The following is a 20199-nucleotide window of genomic DNA, read 5'->3' as shown; positions in this document are numbered from 1 at the left end:
TTAAATGAACTTTTAAGATAGAAGCAGTATCCTCTGTTTGTTTAATTTAAATGTTAAAATGTAGTTTACCATAGTTTAACACCACTTTAGTTTAATATGGACTGAAATAACAGTATTTTCTATCATGATTTCCTTGATAGAGGGTTGCTGCTCACAAGGTAAATTTGAAATTAGTCCTTCATAAATTTTACGGATTGCATTATGAGTTGGTTGAATGTTATGGAATATCCATTTCACAGATGATAGGTGATATGTTCCTTAAGTCGTAACAACAACCCAGTCCCCTTTTCATTAAAGTGACCTAATGAATTAGACTAATAACTGGGTTTGTATTTACGTAGGCAATGATGACTGGCATTTAATATATTTGTATGAGTTTTAATCATGAACGGTCAGGATGTTGATATATTTTCCCACTAATTGTGCATAAGATATAAAAAACAAATCTTTAATGTGAAAAAATATATATTTAAACACTACCATACACCAATCAAAGTTTCTCATATATACTACTCATTATAATCATATAATTTTTCATAAATGTTTATAACAAACATGTACGCATCAAACAACCTATAGAAAAACACTATGTGAAATGTAAAATGTAAACATTAATGGATTCCCATGGTCACAAACAGTACTTCCATTAAGGCGTAGGTTTCAAAATATAGAAATGTAAAAGTATCAAAACATTATTTGGTAAAAAGTCGTCCTGATCATAATTAGCTATCAAAAGTTCAGAGGTTATACTGATCATCTGGTTTTAAAATGTGAAATCTGGTTTTCATAAACTGTGCAAACATAAATTAATTTTTTACCCTCTCAATTTTCTCAGGACACCTCTTTGGAATACAAAGGAACCATAAATTATATTATCAGGGAATTACACAATCAGTGCCATCAATTTGAATAATATATTTGAAAATTGAAGTAATATTTTTGGACATGTAATAAAATGTTTAAGTATCAATGCAATGTTCATTTCAGTAGATAATCTTTAATTAAAATTATTTCAAATCACTAAGATTAAAAATAAAATTTTGAAAGAAATGTGAGCCATTTCAAATTAAATGGCACCTAACACCAAAACAAAACAAGTAATAAAAAAGTCAAAACAAAACAAAAAGTTCATCAATATAGTCAGTTCAAAGAAAGGATACATCTAACAACAATATTCAGTGTGTTCATACATGTCAAGTTCATGAAATTGGTATGACGATGCTATTATGTTAAAAGAATCCATGGCACTTGCATCAATAAGTCATAACAATAGATTGAATGTACTTCTCTTAAGAGTTAACATTAAACTTCTTCCCATACTCAACTGCAGCCAACATTGACCAGTAAGAAATAAAATTAGAACAACCTGTACTACAGGTAAAGCTGCATGAAAAACTATAACAAATGGTGCATAAAAAAATGCTGTAGATTAAGTAAACGACATCTATTTCAAATATAAACATCCAGGTAGGTTAGCATATCAGCAGGTTGCAAATGTTTATTTTACATGTGCATCCACTCTTTACAATATTGCAATAAAAAATAAATATCTGAGGATATATTTCAAATTAAAACATCCTATAGGCTATTGTTAATCTGCTTCTATATACAGAATTAAAACATCCTATAGGCTATTGTTAATCTGCTTCTATATATAGAATTAAAACATCCTATAGGCTATTGTTAATCTGCTTCTATATACAGAATTAAAACATCCTATAGGCTATTGTTAATCTGCTTCTATACACAGAATTTTGCTTCTGCCGACAAGATAAAAATTGCACCAATTGGCCTAGAGTAGTATGTTGCAAAGTTTTAACCTATATTGCCTAAAATGTATTTATTGTTTCTTAAATACGTGTAGGTCATTCAGTTACTGTAAAATTAGGCTGACTTAAACCTGAAAAAGATCTATTCTAAGTCAAGGCACAGCTATAAAATATCTTAACCTGACATATTAAGTAAAGATTTCACAGATTTAACTATAATTCATCCTTGGATTTAAATGAAACTGCAGAATGTTCTTTCAAAAACTTTTCAAATCCTTCTACTGTTCTGTCCCCCTCAAATTTCATGGGTTCAGATTTTTTATTTGCTGGTGCAAAGTAAATAGTAGGGAATCCCTCTGCTGTGAATGGGTCTGGAGTATCATTTGCTGTAGCATCCATCTTGGCAATCACTAAGTTTTTCTCATTCTTCAACTTTTTAGCCAATTCAGCATATATTGGTTCAATCTGTTTACAATGTCCACACCATGGTGCATAAAACTCTATCAAAACATCTTTAGTATTGTCCAGTACAACAGATTCAAAGTTTTTACCTACAACCACTTTTACATGGCCTGATTGTCTCTTTGGAATAGCCTGAGATTTGATGTATGGCTTCAATTTTCCTAAAATGACAAGATTGTTTTAAAACTTAAACACAAGTATTCTTGAATTAAAGGGAACAAATCTTCTAAACAAAATATTTTTTTTAAGCAACTATTAGAATACAAGTTATATTTAATGATACATGAAATTAAATTTTGGTTGTCATTTTTTTTTTAGTTTCTCTTTGACATATGTTCAGAAATAAACATTTCTCAGAACAAATAACTTTAATCCTATTAAATGTTGTGCATATAATGATAAAGTACAAACCTTTCATAAACTTTTGTAAGAATTCTTGTATTTCCTCACTGTCAAACTCTTCCATAGGTTCCATGGGGTAACGTTTACCGTCCATTGAATGACAACCAATGTTGATCTCCTCAGGAGAATCTCCTAAACCAAACTCTTCCAACATGTTCTTAAAATTTTCTTCATCAGCGATAGCAAATGTGATGTTATCAAAATCTTTAGCAATCTTGGCAATTTTAGTTCTCCACAAATTTGTTGCTAAAACAATAAAGAATCTTGTATTATTAAAAACAGTTTAATAATAATTTATTTCATAATCAATACATTCGGATTTTAAAAATATCAATTAAAATAAGAATTAATTAATGCATTCTGTTATTTTGAATTTTATACTGATTATAGATGAGTATTTAACAATTCAAGTTTCACAGAATTTAACAAATGTATGTGACTATTTGATGAATAACTTCGAACAGTCTACTTTTGTTGTATTTGATAAGAATTGATAAAGAGTTCCACAATAATTTGTTCTGTGGGGGTCACTTATTATCATTGACATTAATTTTCATAAAGATGAGAAAAATTGCTATTTCAAGAATGCCTTTTAGCACTGTTTCTTCACTTTCTCCTTCATAACTATGTTAAACTGTCTTTAGAATCAAGTGCTTAAAAGAACAGGTTCTCAAAATCTAAATTTGTCCAAAGAATTAAGCATTTAATTTCTTTTAATTCAGACCAAAAGATTGAAATAGTTTGATATTATAAATATACAAAAAAAAATCATTTTGGCACCTCACATTATAAACTGCAAAGTAATGATGCCTTAATTATGTATGATTGTTTCAATAGGTCAGTTTTGATCCAATTTTTCCATTGTTTATCCAAGTTTTAGACATAAACTTCTTGGGTTACTAGCCCTGAGCTACAATTCGGATTTGTAAAGTGATTCAACATTAAGCTTAACACCTTTAAGCCACAAAACATTTTGTATCATAGGTCATGACAAGATTTTCCTAATGCTTTTATGTAAAAAAAATGCAGCAACTCATCATATTGTGACAATATCTCCAAAATGTGCTTATATTGGAGCATATAATGAACTATTATGATGAGATTTGCTTAAATTAAGGCTTTAAAAATATGTTTAGTCAATAAATAAACTGTGGTCATTACAATATTTTATAATAAAGTTGAAATTCAAGATCATATTTTGCCAAAAGTGAACCTTATCCTCTGTGGCTTCAGTCTAATTTGATAAACAGTCAGATAATAGTTCACATTAGTGGAACTCTATTTAATATTTCGTACCATCTCTGTGATCAAAGGACCAATCTACAGTATAGAAAACTAAACATAGAGGTCTTTGTTCTCTGTAACGTGGCTCCGTTTCATGGTTATATTCACCAACCAATGGGAAGGCATTCTTTTCAATAAATGTCTTCAATTCTTCTTCAGTGAAATCATCCTATAAATAAAACATGTGAAAATAATTTGAAATGAAATCTTCCTTTTATTCTCCTCATTTAATATTGGTTGATTCTCCATTCCCTTATTTTAACACCACAGATATAAGATATGTTAATTAACAAAAAAAAAGCCATAACTAAAGAAGAAATTGGTAGCAGTCGGTAGTTCCATTGATATACTATTTTAACTTATTTCCAACAATCAAAATAAGATTTGTTTACATAATTTAATAACTCCAATGATAATTGAACTTATCTGGTCGTCCATCCTTCCCCTTATGAACAGAACATGTTACATTATTTCAAACTTTATTTTCTTCAACCTATAGATTTACAAGTAACTTTTTTTGTCTTATAAACTTTATCTATCAAATTATAAACATTCATAATCAATAAATGAACATTAAACTTTCACATAATTCATATCAATTCCAATTGTATACTTACTTTATCTAAAACATGTCGTTTAGGTTCAAACTTTGTCTGGAATCTTTCAGCCACAAAGATAACAATTGATGGTTTGGTTATACCATAATGTTTCCATATGTCTTTGTTAAAGGTATGTGCAAATCTAAAAAGTTCTCTTGCTTGGTTTGCTAGAGGGGAAAAATTATCAAATGTAAGGCTAAATCACATGTACAGACATATAAAGACTCAGTTTGTATAAATATGGAAACAGTATGAGCACATGCAATAATCATAAGACAGTCTGGTTGATTGCAGTTTCTTAAAGTTCTAGCAAAAACTATCTTATTCATATTGAAGTGCCATGATATTTTAAAATGGTTCCATTGAAGAACTTTAAGTGAAATACATTTTAAACATAACTGTTAAAGATGAATGTAAAAGATAATGTTTCACAACCACCAAAAGTGGCCAATTCAATTTGCTTTCCCTTGGCCCAATCTTTTTGTCAAACCACCCCATATAAAAAGGCCTCTCGGGAAAGATAATTTGCTGTGTAAATAAGAAAACTATTTTTATGGCATAGGAATGCAACCTTTCAGTCTTGTTATTTGGTAAAAAAAAAATGTTCAATACAAAACAAAGAATAATGATTCTAAACCCTATAATAATTTTCTGTATATTAAATATTTTCAAAAAATGTTGCAAGCTTTTGCAACTTTAAGTGGAATGCTGTAGATTTGAAAAAGACGAAACTACATACCCACATCCACTAGTATGTCAACTCTTTTGTCTTCTACACTTTCAAAAAATCCAATCACCGTTAATTTATCCTTTTTCATATAATCCTGTACTTGTTTCAATCTTAGGAATACCCTTGATGCCTCTTCTGTCTGTTTAATCATATAATTAACTATTCCTGAAAAAATGTTAAAAAAAAAAGATAAAGCAATCAGGTAAAATACAAGTACTGGTATATATATATACACAACATCAATGTGATTATTTGTTATAGGAATAAAAAGAAATGTTGGGGTTAAATCAAAGAAACCATTACACTAGTTCATATAACAGAAACATTTAATTTTTCTTGAATCTTTTTAGGAACATTTGTGAACTGTGGATAGGTGTCCCATTTCTAAGGTACAAACCTTCATCCCTTGGTCCTTTGTACTCAGAATCCCGACCTTTACGGAATATTTTCAGTGTAGGATACCCTGTTACACCATATCTGCTGGCAAGTTCACTATCCACAGTAGCATCAACCTTTACCAAAGGTATAGGTGGGTCATGCTTCTTCAGTATTTGAGCTGCTTTTTCATATTTTGGAGCAAGAGTTTTACAATGTCCACACCTAAAAAATTCCAGTCATAGTTAATTGGATTTTTGTCATATCAAAAATCAATGTGTTTTGTACAACTTCTCTTGGTTCTCAAGAATGTTTCCCAAATTTATAAATCTTTATTTAAATTCTATACCCATTCTCAAATTTTATATGGAAAAAAACTTTCAGGGTTCAAGGAATAAGGTAAACAATTTCAGAATAAGTTTAATGCAATGATAGTCATGATAGTGCATACACTGTAATTGATGCAAAAAAATAATGAAAATATGCTTTTTTTGTAGGTAGAATTCCTTTTATGCCCAGTAAGTTGTGTCAATTCTATTCTAATTTGATAACAGTCTGTGATTTTCAATATTTGATTTTAATTGAATATATTAAAATTTTAAAATTCACAGACTACATTTCACATTAAATAATAACAGTTTGTTAAAATATTGTCACTAGCACTTTCATGCCTTCTGGCAATCTTCAGGCAACGCTTTAACAATATAATACATACCATGGGGCATAAAACTCTACCAGAGCAATATCTTGGTTAGTAATAAATTCATCAAAATTATCTGTCTTGAGTTGTATGACAGCTGGGGGTGGAGGTTTCCAGTCTGGGGAGGCCCTCTCCTTCATAAAGGCAATGATTCCTGAAATTACATATCTTTATTAATTCTACATCTTTTTCTTCTACCTTATCATTTATGTCAACAGTATCACATAAATAAATTCAATAGAGAAACAGTGTTGGTTTCATTGAATATTTTTTGAAGTCAAAACAGAGATGGGTCCTAGAAGTACTTAAAATCAAAGACTGCTTCAAACATGTCTAACAGATAAAATCTTAATAAACAGAATATGTAAAGGTGTGAAAAACAATGTATTGACCAGTTATATTCACTAAGATGGTCAAATATTACAATGTAGTTGTACTTTTCATTTAAACTTGATATTGCGAAATTGTAAATCTACATCCATCAGGCTTGATTCTACAATAGTTGACTGAAATGGAGAGGCTGACATTTGAAACAGACCTTGAAAATGAGTTTTTGTAGGGACAGAAATTAAGCCTTCCACTTGGCAACTTAAGGACCCCTAAAAGGGTTTTTTCAAGTGTTATTTGCGTCCCAAGAGCATTTTCGATACACAAGGCATCAGATTTTAATATCCATATTGAAACCTTTATTTGCAAGTGTTTTACAGCAGGTCAGAAAAAGTCCAAAGGTAACATTTATCACCTGAGTGACTGTTTGAATACATTTTCCTTCAACTTTCCTAACTATTATCTGAGTAACCGGTAAGGTAGATATGTTCGATTTGACAACACTATTATATAAAAAGTTACTTAATTGTACATGTAGCTACCTTCACTTTCTCTTGGTCCTTCATAATCATAGGGTTCACCATTCTTAAAAAACTTCAATGTTGGATAACCACTCACTTCAAATCTGTAAAAATAACATTTAAAGTGCATTCAATAAAAAAAAATCATAAATGGAATGGGATTTGATATGAGTGTTGATCCATAAACTGGTTTATCTGTAATAATACTCAACAGTGTCAATCTTGCTGCATAATAAGAATGTATATATATATAGATGTATAGAAAACAAATAAATAATCTGAAGGACTTTGCTAACTTCTTGTTATCAGGGTTTGTGTTGCTTAGTCTTTGGTTTTCTGTGTTGTGTTTGTGTACTATTATATGTGTCTGTCTTTTTATTTTTTAGCCATGGCATTGTAATTTTTTTATCTATGAGTTTGACTGTCCCTCTATATCTTTCGCTCCTCTTTCATGAGAATTCATTTTTTTTTATGGATACCATATTCCAAGAAATTGACATGAAATTGTGTTTTCACATATATTAGAATAATCACTTACACAAAATGAACTGCATGTACAGAAGCAAAATGCACTTAGAAGTAAAATACATCAGCCATGTTACAGGTCTGATCTTAGGTTTCTATAAATATTAAACCCTAACCATTTAGGTAACACAAGTAACCATTAAAATGAACCAAATATTTCTTGGTGGTTACCATTTTTAAGTACAATATTTTTTTACTGTAAAACATCATGGCTATAACATTTTAACATTTTGACTGAGAAAAGGATTTATCCACAAAACTTAATCAAATCAGTCAAGTGTGAAATAAAGTTAAAGCGTAACATAGATTACAGTTATAAACTTGAAATAGACCACACCATTTACCTTTGACCCAACTCGTTGTGTTCAGTAGCATCTACTTTAGCCAATGCTACAGGTGGATCACTTTCCTTTAAAGCCTTAGCAGCTTTTGCATACTCTGGAGCTAGAGACTTACAATGTCCACACCTGTAAAACATGTAAAATGTTAAAAAATTTAAATATCTTATTTAACTATTTTCATCTGGCAAAAACGATGAAATACACATATTATATTTGTTTTTCAATATTCTTTTAGTGTTTTAATACTTTAACAACTTTCTCATACATATTTTCAAAAGTTTATTTCAAATAAATTTAATACTGATAAAAATAAACATTATAAATGTTAACCAGATGCTCCGTAGGGTGCAGCTTTATATGACTGCAGAGGTCGAACCATGAACAGTTGGGGCAAGTATGGACACAACATTTAAGCTTGATACAGCTCTGAATTTGGATTGTGATTAAATAGTGGACACAACATAGGTTTCTGACACAGAATGAATGTGGTCTAAGAACTTAAACTTAAAAACTTAAATATTTTAAATTGGTCACATTTACCTATTATGGTCAAATATCCAAAATCTAAATACATGATTAGATTCAGCATATCATAGAACCCCTAGAATTCAATTTTTGCTGAAATCAAATAATGTTCAATTTTAGACCCTTTAGACCTCAATGTGGACCAATTTGATAACCGGGCCCAAATATTAAAAATCTAAATACATGGTTAGATTCAGCATATTAAAGAACCCCATTTATTCAATTTTTGTTGAAATCAAACAAAGTTTAATTTTTGACCCTTTGGACCTTAATGTAGACCAATTTGAAAATGGGACAATACTGTGCAATTGAATATTTCTTGCTATTGCGCAAAACTGTGCAATTAAAAATTTCTTGCTATTGCACAATATTGTGCAATTAGATATTTCTTGCTATTGAGCATACTGTGCAATTGAAGATTTCTTGCTATTGCACAATACTGTGCAATTGAAGATTTCTTGCTATTGCGCAATACTGTGCAATTGAAAATTTCTTGCTATTGCACAATACTGTGCAATTAAAGATTTTTTGCTATTGTGCAATACTGTGCAATTGAAAATTTCTTGCTATTGCACAATACTTAATATAATAATTTTGGACCCCGATTTGGACCAACTTGAAAACTGGGCCCGTAATCAAAATTCTAAATACATGTTTAGATTCAGCATATCAAAGAACCCCAAGAATTCAATTTTTGTTAAAATCAAGCTAAGTTTAATTTTGGACCCTTTAGACCTTAATGTAGACCAATTTGAAAACAGGACCAAATTTTAAGAATCTGAATACACAGACCCGGTTAGATTTGGCCCCTTTTGGCCCCAGATTCCTAAACTGTTGGGACCAAAACTCCCAAAATCAATCCAAGCCTTCCTTTTGTGGTCATAAACCTTATTTAAAAATTTCATAGATTTCTGTTTACTTATACTAAAGTTATTGAGCGAAAACCAAGAAAAATGCTTATTTGAGCCCTTTCTGGCCCCTAATTCCTAAACTGTCTTCAGACAATGACGCCAACGACGCCAACATCATACCAATATACGATTAGAAAAAATTCAATGTTTGCGGTCCTATAAAATCTTTGTTCGAAAAGTAAATGAGTTGCAACATGTGACAAAAACTTAATCTTAACAATGGTACCGTCTTATTTTTATAAAATATACTACTGCAGATTGATTATTTTCATTGGTAACTTAGCTGCGTTGAGAATACTTTGCTGTTTTTTTTTTAATCAGGGTACTTGATTTGTGAGCTTTAATCATTTGCTCTATTAGACATGTTTATCATGTTTATTTGTTAGAAGGAACAAAAGGTTTATATATATACGTACATGTATTAAAAATGTCAGGTTTTAATTTTGTGGTATATACCCCTACTCACGAAATGAATAAAAATTGGTATTCAGTCCACACTGACAGCATATTTTGTAAAAGTTAATCAATGCAACTTTGCAGAGGTAAACATATCGAAAGACGTTTTTAACTGGCAAAGTGATTCTTACAATTAAGTGGCATTTAGTATAATACACCTGCCTACTATACATGTATAATATGGAGTAAATTATGATCACTTACAAGGCCATTTAAAAGTCATTTATTATGTAAATTGTTGTATAAAATCTGTTTGCCAGTTACATACTACTTATGTTAACCTAGATGCTTTGAATAACTAATTCAACTTACCAAGGAGCATAAAACTCTACCAATATTATACCATTAGAACTTATAGTGGTATCAAAGTTGTCATTGGTTAGAACTAAAACATCATCTTCTTCTTGGACAGTAGTATCTACTTCATCTTCAATTTAAAAGTATTAATATACTTTATATATACAATATATAAACAACCTTATTTTATCAGTCTCAAATGAAGAATAAATGGGGAATGTGTCCATGCTCCTGCTTGCATACAACATTATAAATGGAAGTAACTAAAGAACATTAAAAGTGATGTTACCAAAGTTCTACTTGATGTGAGTTTTGTGGTAATAAAAATTGTGTATATGTGTTATAATATTTGATTGATGCAAACTTGTTAGAGAACAGAAAGGAAAAATTCAGCATTTTTTTCATTTGTAAAAGGGATAACTCTAGAACAATAAAATTGATGCCACAAAAATTCAATCTATATCTGTCTTTTGTGGCAATAAGCTTTGTATATAAGTTTCATACCATTTAGTTGAAGAAAACCTAAGTAAAAGAACAGAAATGGAAATTCTGCATTTTTTTCCATTTGTAAAGGGACATAAATCTAAATCATTATGGCTAAAGTGATGCCACCATATTAAGTGGTTGTTGTGTTTTCTGTTTGTCTATTGGTTTTCCTTAATCTTTTTTCATAAATGAGGCTGTTTAATATGGGGACAAAGTCCCCAATAACAGTAGAAAATTCAATAAAAAAAAAAATCATATTTTCATTGTACTAATGAACTCAAAATCGTTCAATTTTTTTTTTTTGTCGCGTTTTTGAATTTCCGGATCTGCGCAGAAATCTACAATGTACTTCCTTTTTCCGGTCTCGTTTGTATGAAACTTTGATTAAAATATATATTTATCAGTCTAGTATAAAATAGGAAGGGACGCAATACCAATTTCAATTTTAATAATTCCTTGATATGAAAAAACGTTACCTGAATGATAGCGTTTCTTTGTTTACATTGCATATGACGTCATAACTTAAATAACGTTACAACTAAAATCCCTAACAACAGAACCAAAATCGGAAACGTTACGATATTTCCGTTTCTTCTTTTTTTTAAGGTTCATCATAACCTTTTGGCTAAAATGGCCGTATTTACACCCCAAATTTTAATCTGAGTACAGACTAACCTATACACCTGCAACAGTTTTAAGGGATGGCAGGAACTAGATATATAAATTTTAAATGCATTTTATGTTTCAGAAAATTATACACTTTTCTAGATTTTGCTATCCATTTTTTTCGTTCCTGCAGAAGGTGCAAAAATTAACTAAGTAGTGAAAACGATTGAGAAGCTCCCCTCATATAATCAATGTTGTGAGTAGTATTGATTTAAATGGACAATAGACACCTGTAAACAATAGGTGATTTAACAGGTTTAAACTGTTTAACTGAGTGGACCGTTTCAAATGAAACTCGGGTGTTTGTTTATTTTGCTATCTTCTGCAGACTGGAAAAAAATGAAAATCAAAATCCAGGTTAGTTTTTAATTTTCTGAAACGTAGACTTCATATAACTTTTATATATCTAGTTCCTGCCTTGCCTTAAAACTTTTCTGGATGTACGAGTTTGTCTGTACTCATAGTAATTTTGGAGGTGTAAACACGGCCATATTTTTTAATTCCTTATGATGAACCTTAACACATATTTAAGTTACAAAAAAATAATTCATACAGACTTCGTCCCCATTTACAGGAAATGCCTGCCTCATATTATGTTTAAATTGCTTCAAATTTTTAATGTCTGTGCCTTTTAAAGCTGAATATACCCAATAATTGTTTACTTATTGTCAAGAGAAGCTCTACTGTGATAGTCGACTTTGGTATATTTTTACCCCCTTATTGATAGGATTTCAAAATCCTGTGCAAATAGCTGCGGTTCCGCAGTTCTAAAGACGTCACAGACAGTGAGACACAGTTACAAAAACAATTCATAAAATGTCAATTTGCACTTGTCATTGACTAAAAGTATGTTAAATAAAACAAAAATACCTTCATCTTTTGCAACCTCTTCGTTGCAAATTGTGCATTTCAAAATTACCAAGGAAATTGCCAAAAATACTAGCAGTTTCATCTTTTTGCAGACCACTATTTTGGTGTGCCTAACAACTTCGCCGGTGCGTTAACAGGAACATGTGACGCAAAAAATAGTGCAGTAAAATGACGAAGCTCAACATTCTTAAAATCACTGAAACAAGAAATCATCTATTGTTTAAATTGAGTTCAATTCTATAGAATAATATTCAAGTCTGTTTGTTAAAATTTTTCGATTAAATGAAATTTGGATTTGCGCTCACGAATATATTTGTGTATTCCGGATTAGCCAATCGACTCATGCCAAGTTCGAAAACGTGGACAAGTCTTCGCAGTAACAAAACAACATTTAGCTTTATAAAATACGTGTCTAATTTTTTGCATTTTTACATCGCGATGACCTTGAGGTCATTTCGACATTTAGCTTTATAAAATACGTGTCTAATTTTTTGCATTTTTACATCGCGATGACCTTGAGGTCATTTCGACATTTAGCTTTATAAAATACGTGTCTAATTTTTTGCATTTTTACATCGCGATGACCTTGAGGTCATTTCGACATTTAGCTTTATAAAATACGTGTCTAATTTTTTGCATTTTTACATCGCGATGACCTTGAGGTCATTTCGACATTTAGCTTTATAATATACGTGTCTAATTTTTTGCATTTTTACATCGCGATGACCTTGAGGTCATTTCGATGTATTGCTATCGCCTAAATTTCCATTATGCATAAATTATGCAAATTAGTTTTGGGTTTTCAACGATCTATAAAAATTATAGATCCGCGGTCATTAGTATTTTACAAGTGAAAAAGTGCATTTCTATACCTGCGATCATTTCTATTCTCCGTTCTTATGATGTTTCAACAAAATATGGAATCATTTCAGTTGTTGATTGAAAATTTGACTGAATTATCTCTTATTTAATACGGTTTTATATGTTCAATTGGTGTTTAAGAAAGAGGTCCGGTGCTCTTGTTCATTCATAAAATTATCGTTCATTCATAAATTTATCGTAAAATCAAAATCACTACACAGGTTATACGTGGAGTAAAATGACTACCTGTAATCTAATAATAGCAGTCTCACTAATGAGCTATTATGTGTGGGACTTACTTTTAAGAAATGATGTCAAAGTAACACTATGAAAATATTTTTAGTAAGCTGAAATTGATATTTATTTTTAATATGGTTATGTCTTGTACAAGATATTTTTATTTCTGTCCCGTTTTTTCAACATTTGCGTCTGGAAAGTTGAAATGTTTTAACTGAATGGTGAATTTAAATTAATTATGAAAATTGTTAGAATATCAAATCAATAAAGGAAATTATTGCCCAGTTTCAAACACTACCAGGGGGTAATCAATAATGATTTTTTTTAGTTATATGTTTCAGCACATGTATAATTAACCCAAACTTTAGCCTGGTAAACTTGTTGTCTCCTTGTGAAATATAAAACATATTAAACATGATTTCCTTTTAAAGTCTTTTATTGATATAAAGTTAAAACCTTCATGCTTCTCACTAGACAACACTCCTGTCAGGTTTAATTCTTATGTATGTGGATGAAAAATAAAAGTCCCCAAAACATTAACATGGCAGCAATTGCTTTTACAACTTTTAAGGCTTTCATTTTTTCACAGAAGAGTGTCCACCATGCACTCGCACTGCACTATAATAATAGTAGAATAAAATGATCATATACAAATATATAAAAATTATATCATACATGCAACCGTAATATTAATATAATATATACTAACAAACGGTGACCTATAGTTGTTAATGTCTGTGTCATTTTGGTCTTTTGTGTATAGTTGTCTCATTGGCAATCATACCACATCTTCTTTTTTATATATTCTCTGGGACTATTATTATATTAGTATAATAGTCCAAGGTATACTGATTTCTTGCACAACAATATAATAGTTATTACGGTGGGTTTGAATTTCCTGTCATTTATTCATCTTCCAAGTACGAACTTGTATCAGAAAAAAATATCTCTGTAAATTAACCCCAGTTTCAGGTATAGAGATGTGATCTGTTTCTGAGACATGTGCTTTTAACCATCCACAAGAACCTGCGGTCATCCGATGTTTAGTACTTCAGTACTTAGATTTTTTTTTACATCGGATGAGACCCTGACAGGTTATACCACTGTTATGTTGCTGCATAATTTCTGCACACCTTCCTAGTGCTTTTAAATGATAACCGAACGCATTTCGTATAAATACGCGGATATTATCGAGTGCAAAGTAACATTCCTAGTCGCTTGTTATATAAATACATATTTCTACTACTAATGAAAATATTTGTTTCAGAACATTAATTTATAACATAAAAAAAGTAAAATAACAATAATATTGTGAACTTTCCAGTTCTATATGTAGCAACATTCCAGCAGCGCCTGCATACGGAGTATATATCTCCCAACTGAAACGATATTCCCGGGCTTGTATTTCCTATCATGGTTTCCTTGGTAGATGGTTGCTGCTTACAAGGAAGTTATTGAACCAAGCGTTCCAAATGACGAAGTTTTAATCATCCCTTTGTTTATTTTACGGACGCCATCACGAGTTGGTTGACCGTGATGGAATATCCGTTTCAGAGATAATAGCAGATATGCCAGATAAGATATGTTCCTTATATAGATAATTATGTCGTAATTACAATCCCGTTCCCTTTTAACGAATGTGACCTACCGAATTAGACTTATTAACGGGATTTTACTAAAATAAGCAACACGACGGGTGCCACATGTGGAACAGGATCTGCCTACCCTTCCGGAGCACCTGAGATCACCCCAAATTTTTGGTTTCTTCATGCACTGATTGAAGTGCATGAAGAAAGACGGGGTTCGCGTTGCTTAGTCTTTATTTTTCTATGTTGTGTATTGTGTCTATGTTGTGTATTGTGTCTATGTTGTGTATTGTGTAGTTTTGTTTGTCTTTTTCTTTTTTAGCCATGGGGTTGTCAGTTTATTTTCGATTTATGAGTTTGAATGTCCATCTAGTATCTTTCGCCCCTCTTTTATAGAGCAATCTTTTATGAGAGACTCTGTCAAAGGCTTTGGCAAAGTCCATTATTATTAAGTCTGTTTGAGTGTTGTTGTTATTAATTATTTGCTGCGAGCTCTTAATTGGATGAATGAAATGAGTTGTGTTTAACAAGATCAAGACTGAAAGAAGACATGATGGAGTTCATACAGTATATTGTTCTTTTTTATTTATTGTATACTGAAAAGCATAATATAAGATTCCTTTCCCGTTAGATATATATATATATATAGCATGGGTTCGAATCCCGGCGAGGGAAGAACCAAAAATTTGCGAAAGCAAATTTACAGATCTAACATTGTTGGGTTGATGTTTAAACGAGTTATATATATATATATATATATATATATATATATATATATATATATATATATATATATATATATATATATATATATATATATATATATATACTGTCCCCATTGGACATAAGAACGTTTTTAAAAGGTATTGGTACAAAATCTTAGACAAAATAGGAAACAGGGAAGGTTGACGGTGATGATACAGACCTTTCATACATTACCCAAAAATATTCGGTTAAAACTTTAACTGATTTTACTAGAACTGTGTTATGTGAGCCAAAATTTGTTCCTGTGAAAAAAGTTCCAGTGGAACTAATATCACAGGAAATATGTTCTGGGAGAACTTTTTCATAGATAATTTTAATATAATTTGTTCCATCTTTATGAAATAAGTTCCACACTTTACCTGGTGAAATAAGTACCGGGTTGGTGAAATTTGTTCCTTACCTAGTGAAATAGGTTCCAGATTTATGAGATTTGTTCCTTACCTGGTGAAATAAGTTCTGAGTTTGTTAAATTTGTTCCTCACCTGGTAAAATAAGTTCCTAGTCTGTGAAATATGTTCCACTGGTTAAACAGGTTATATTATATACTGAACATTTGTCATCATGATGAGTTTAAAGTTATCATTCAAGTGCATTATAAAAATAAGTATAATATATTGATAATATAACAAATGAAAAATGTAAATCATCCAATAATAATATTGTGGACTATAGCAAATGTTTAATTATAAACGTAAAAAATATCAAAATGACAGTCCCACTTTGAGCCAGAAAAGAGAAGGATAAGAAAAATCTTTCAGAAAAAATTAAAGTCAAAGATGAACATGAACATATGAACTAATTTGAAAAGGACAAAATTACTGATTAATGCCGGATTCCAAAAGACATGAAGAAACAAAAGACACACTCTTTTGAAACTGTTCCATGAAAAGTACATGTGTGACTAGAAACAGGACCATGACATTTAACAGGAACCAAGGAGGAATACCACATATAACATAGATACAAATTATGATAAATTACCATCGCTTTATCCTGTAGAACTTTACAGTCATGCCTTCAATTGCACATGCATCCTATGCCAACACACTCAGTACAACATTTAGCTTGCTTTATAACTTAAGTGTATCAAGAAAATGTTTCGCTGTGCAATATGTTGCAAAGGTACTTATTTCAGTGAAAATAGGTTCATTGATTTATGTACATATTCAGTGGCGGATCAAGCCATTTTAAAAAGGGGGTGTCCCAACCCAGAGTAAATGGGGGGGGGGGGGGGGAGTTCCAACTATATGCTCCAATTCAAATGCATTGATCGGCCAAAAAAAAGGGGGGTTGCAACCCCCGGACCCCCCCCCCCCCCCCCGGATCCGCCACTGATATTGGTCTTAAACTAATATCACAGGAACTTTTTTAAAACTTTTAATATTAACTGGAACAAAATTCATGGAGCTATGATATTTGTTCCGGAACTTATTTCATATTTGGTAAAAAAATAGTTCCGGAACAAATTTTACAGTGCTAAAACATATTTTCTGTGATATAAGTTCCGGCGGAACATATTTCCTATGAAATTTGTTCCAGCGGAACAAATGTCACGCCGGAACATATTTTTTTGTTACATTCAGCATTGGTGTCCTTGTTTTGTAACCCACATATTATTTCAGTTCATGTAACAGTGAAAGGAGTTATACAGGTTGAGTCTTTATCCACTTCCTTTTTGAGTATTTAACCATAAAATCTTTAAATTGAACATTGACTACTCTGAACGGATGAAAAGGTAAACACCGGCTAACTTCCAAAGTTTATTTATTTATCGTTAATCAGACTTTTCAGTTAATGCTAACTCTAGCTTTTTTATGTACGATACAGTAGTTATTTCACACTTCTAAAATTTTAGCAAAACTGTCATTTGTCCATTTACAATTTTTGTTCAGAAAAGCGGCTTATTTTACATTTGTCAAAGATGCAATGCAGATTTTCATTAATCAGTGATACCGACGTCCTCTAATTGAATCCGTAATGTTTGACCTCGTTACGTCAGACTGGGTGAAAATACAATACATAACTCTGTTTCGCTCACCTTGGTCTATGTGCATATCATACAGAGGACACTCTCTAACATTTCTTTCGAGAATAGACTTTATTATTTTTTAGTCTGGTTAATAGTTTCTCCTTATCTTCTTTAGTCTTTGCTCAAAACAACAAAGATGGTAAAAAAACGATTTAGAGGAGAATATTTTTGTAAAAGTTGATGGAGACGACGACGACGGACGCCAAGTGACGAGAAAAGCTCGCTTGGTCCATTACGGCAGGTGAGCTAAAACGCCAATTCATAGCACCAGCTTTGAGACGATAAGCTCTTTCGAAGAAGAAAAAAAGCATGGCTATTACCTATATCCAATTCGAAGCTTTTTCCTTATAAGCCACTATTTTCATTATTACAGGTTGCTTTTAATTTTTTAGGCAATATAAAAAGGTGTACTGACATAAAAGGTCTCTAAACAAATTAGCTCCAAATTGAGCTTTTGTTAGTAGATGCCTTGTCACAGTAATTATGTGTATCAGCGGGGGAATTGTGAAAGCATAAACACATCATCACTGGTGAATATTCACTTGCAAGTGAATAATTTGACCTCATTGAATCCGTATCCATGTGACCTTCAATCTAACCCCTTTAATAGCTAGAGATGTTCATGTTATTAAATATGCCATTTTGTCTAAGTTATTGGAAAATGACACATTTGCCAGGTACGTTGCTTTCACCTGAAAATTTGAATATTTTGACCGGAATGCATAGCCGATTGAGGGTGTCTTTGATTGAAAAATCAATGCATGCTTCTAATAGTATTACATTTAGGAAGTACATGTATGAGTGTCTTTGTAAGGTATAAAGGAAGTCACATAGAAATATGTTTTAAGAAGCAAGACAACTCACCCCACTGGCAAATCGCCCCACGTTTTCACCAACTCGTCCCACTTTTTCAAAAGCAACCCACTCTTGTTTACCAAATCGCCCAACTTTTAAATGGTAAAATCACGTTAAATTTACTCCTGCCAACGTTAACTCGCCCCACTTATGGAAACGGGTGAAAAAACTGATAAATATATAACAAATGTCTACCAACTCGTCCCACTTATGAATACTTATATTGTATACCGTATTTGTGTATATGTGTTCTTGTTTCTAGTGTTGACATTTCATCTAGTACTTCGCTTTGTGTTATCATGCCAATGTTTGTCATAATTGACTTATTGGGCAAACCTATCATCTGAGAACAAAATTATTAAAACACCCGCATGATTCTTGGTCGACTTATCTTAAAAGCTTATAAAACAGTGATTTTATTTAGCAGAAAACAATTTCCATCAACAGTTACTGTATAGTAAATAACATCGTACTTCACAGAAATACTGAAACTTGCTTCTGTCTGCTTTCTTTCCATAAAAAGAAAATATTTGAAAAAGATGCATTTCTATGGGTTTCATAAATATTCATTTAATTCATAAGTGAAGCGAGTTGAAAGGCCTTAATTCCGTGCAGTTTAATTAGTTTATTCATTAGTTGGGCGAGTTGGCAAACCTGTACTCAACAGGATTGCATCATTTTTCATAAGTGCAGTGGCAGTCTATACAAACTAAGTATTCTGATTTATTTCTGAATCCATGTTCTATTAGATAAGTCGAGAATCGTGTGTGTTTATATGTTTTTTTTCTCAGATGATAGGTTTGCAAATCTGCATAAGTATGCAAAAAATACTGAACATTTTAATCAAACATATATTAAATAAATGAGGACAAGAACTGGCATGATAACAAAACTAAAGAAGTACTAGATGGAATGTCAGCACTAGAAACATGAACATGAATACACATAATAGTTTAATACATTTTTTTTAATTCTGTGTAGATTAGTTTATATTTAAGTGGGGCGAGTTTGCAGTCCTGAAAAATCAAAACTATATTATTAATCTAAATTTTACCTTGTTTCATAAAGAAATAATAACGGGATTTAACCTTTTTTACAAATGGGCCGATTTTTTTTTAGTGGGGCGATTTGCTAGTGGGGTGATTTGTTCTGCTTCTCTATTTGTCATAAGTGCCACTGTGGGGCGAGTTGTCAGACCTGTGTTAAATGGGATTTTACCCTTTTTAATAATTCATAAGTTGGGCGAGTTGGCATGGATTCTAGTCATTATTTTTTTAAATTTTATTCAATGAAAGGTAGACTTAGATTCCTTTAGGATTTTTCACTTTTAATACCCTACTCCTAATAAGAGGGGGGTAGGGCCTTTATCGGGACTCCGGGATTGGGTGTTTTTAAGCTCGGGAATTCGGGATTGACCCTTTCGAGATCCGGGAATTCTTTTTTTCGTATTTCCGGACCTCGGGATTTCGTGTTTTTATGCCCGGGATTTCGGAATAACATATTTTTAAGCCCGGGAATTCGGGATCAGGACCCCTCCTACCCTCCCTCTAATAACAGTCATACTTGGGGCCTCTAGTTTGTTTCCTTTCTTGTAAAATGTAAACAAATCCCACCATGCAC

At 31.5% G+C, this 20199-nt stretch overlaps 1 protein-coding gene across 1 annotated transcript; it reads right to left on the bottom strand.

Moving 5' to 3' along the window:
* Positions 1-447: 447 nt before the first annotated feature.
* LOC139513667 (protein disulfide-isomerase A4-like) lies at positions 448-12406 on the bottom strand. The gene is made up of 11 exons (XM_071302363.1): positions 12247-12406; positions 10240-10354; positions 8039-8161; positions 7191-7273; positions 6337-6475; positions 5644-5846; positions 5256-5411; positions 4535-4683; positions 3930-4086; positions 2643-2879; positions 448-2392 (listed from the first exon to the last, which is right to left on the bottom strand). Exons 1-11 carry the CDS (start codon positions 12326-12328, stop codon positions 1983-1985), a joined length of 1854 nt encoding a protein of 617 aa, XP_071158464.1. The 5' UTR covers positions 12329-12406; the 3' UTR covers positions 448-1982.
* Between the last annotated feature and the right edge of the window lie 7793 nt (positions 12407-20199).

The sequence above is a fragment of the Mytilus edulis genome, chromosome 2 (genome assembly GCF_963676685.1).
Source record: "Mytilus edulis chromosome 2, xbMytEdul2.2, whole genome shotgun sequence".
Taxonomy (NCBI): domain Eukaryota; kingdom Metazoa; phylum Mollusca; class Bivalvia; order Mytilida; family Mytilidae; genus Mytilus; species Mytilus edulis.
The sequence above is the reverse complement of the archived record's forward strand: the minus strand, read 5'-3'. Positions and strand labels throughout refer to the sequence as shown.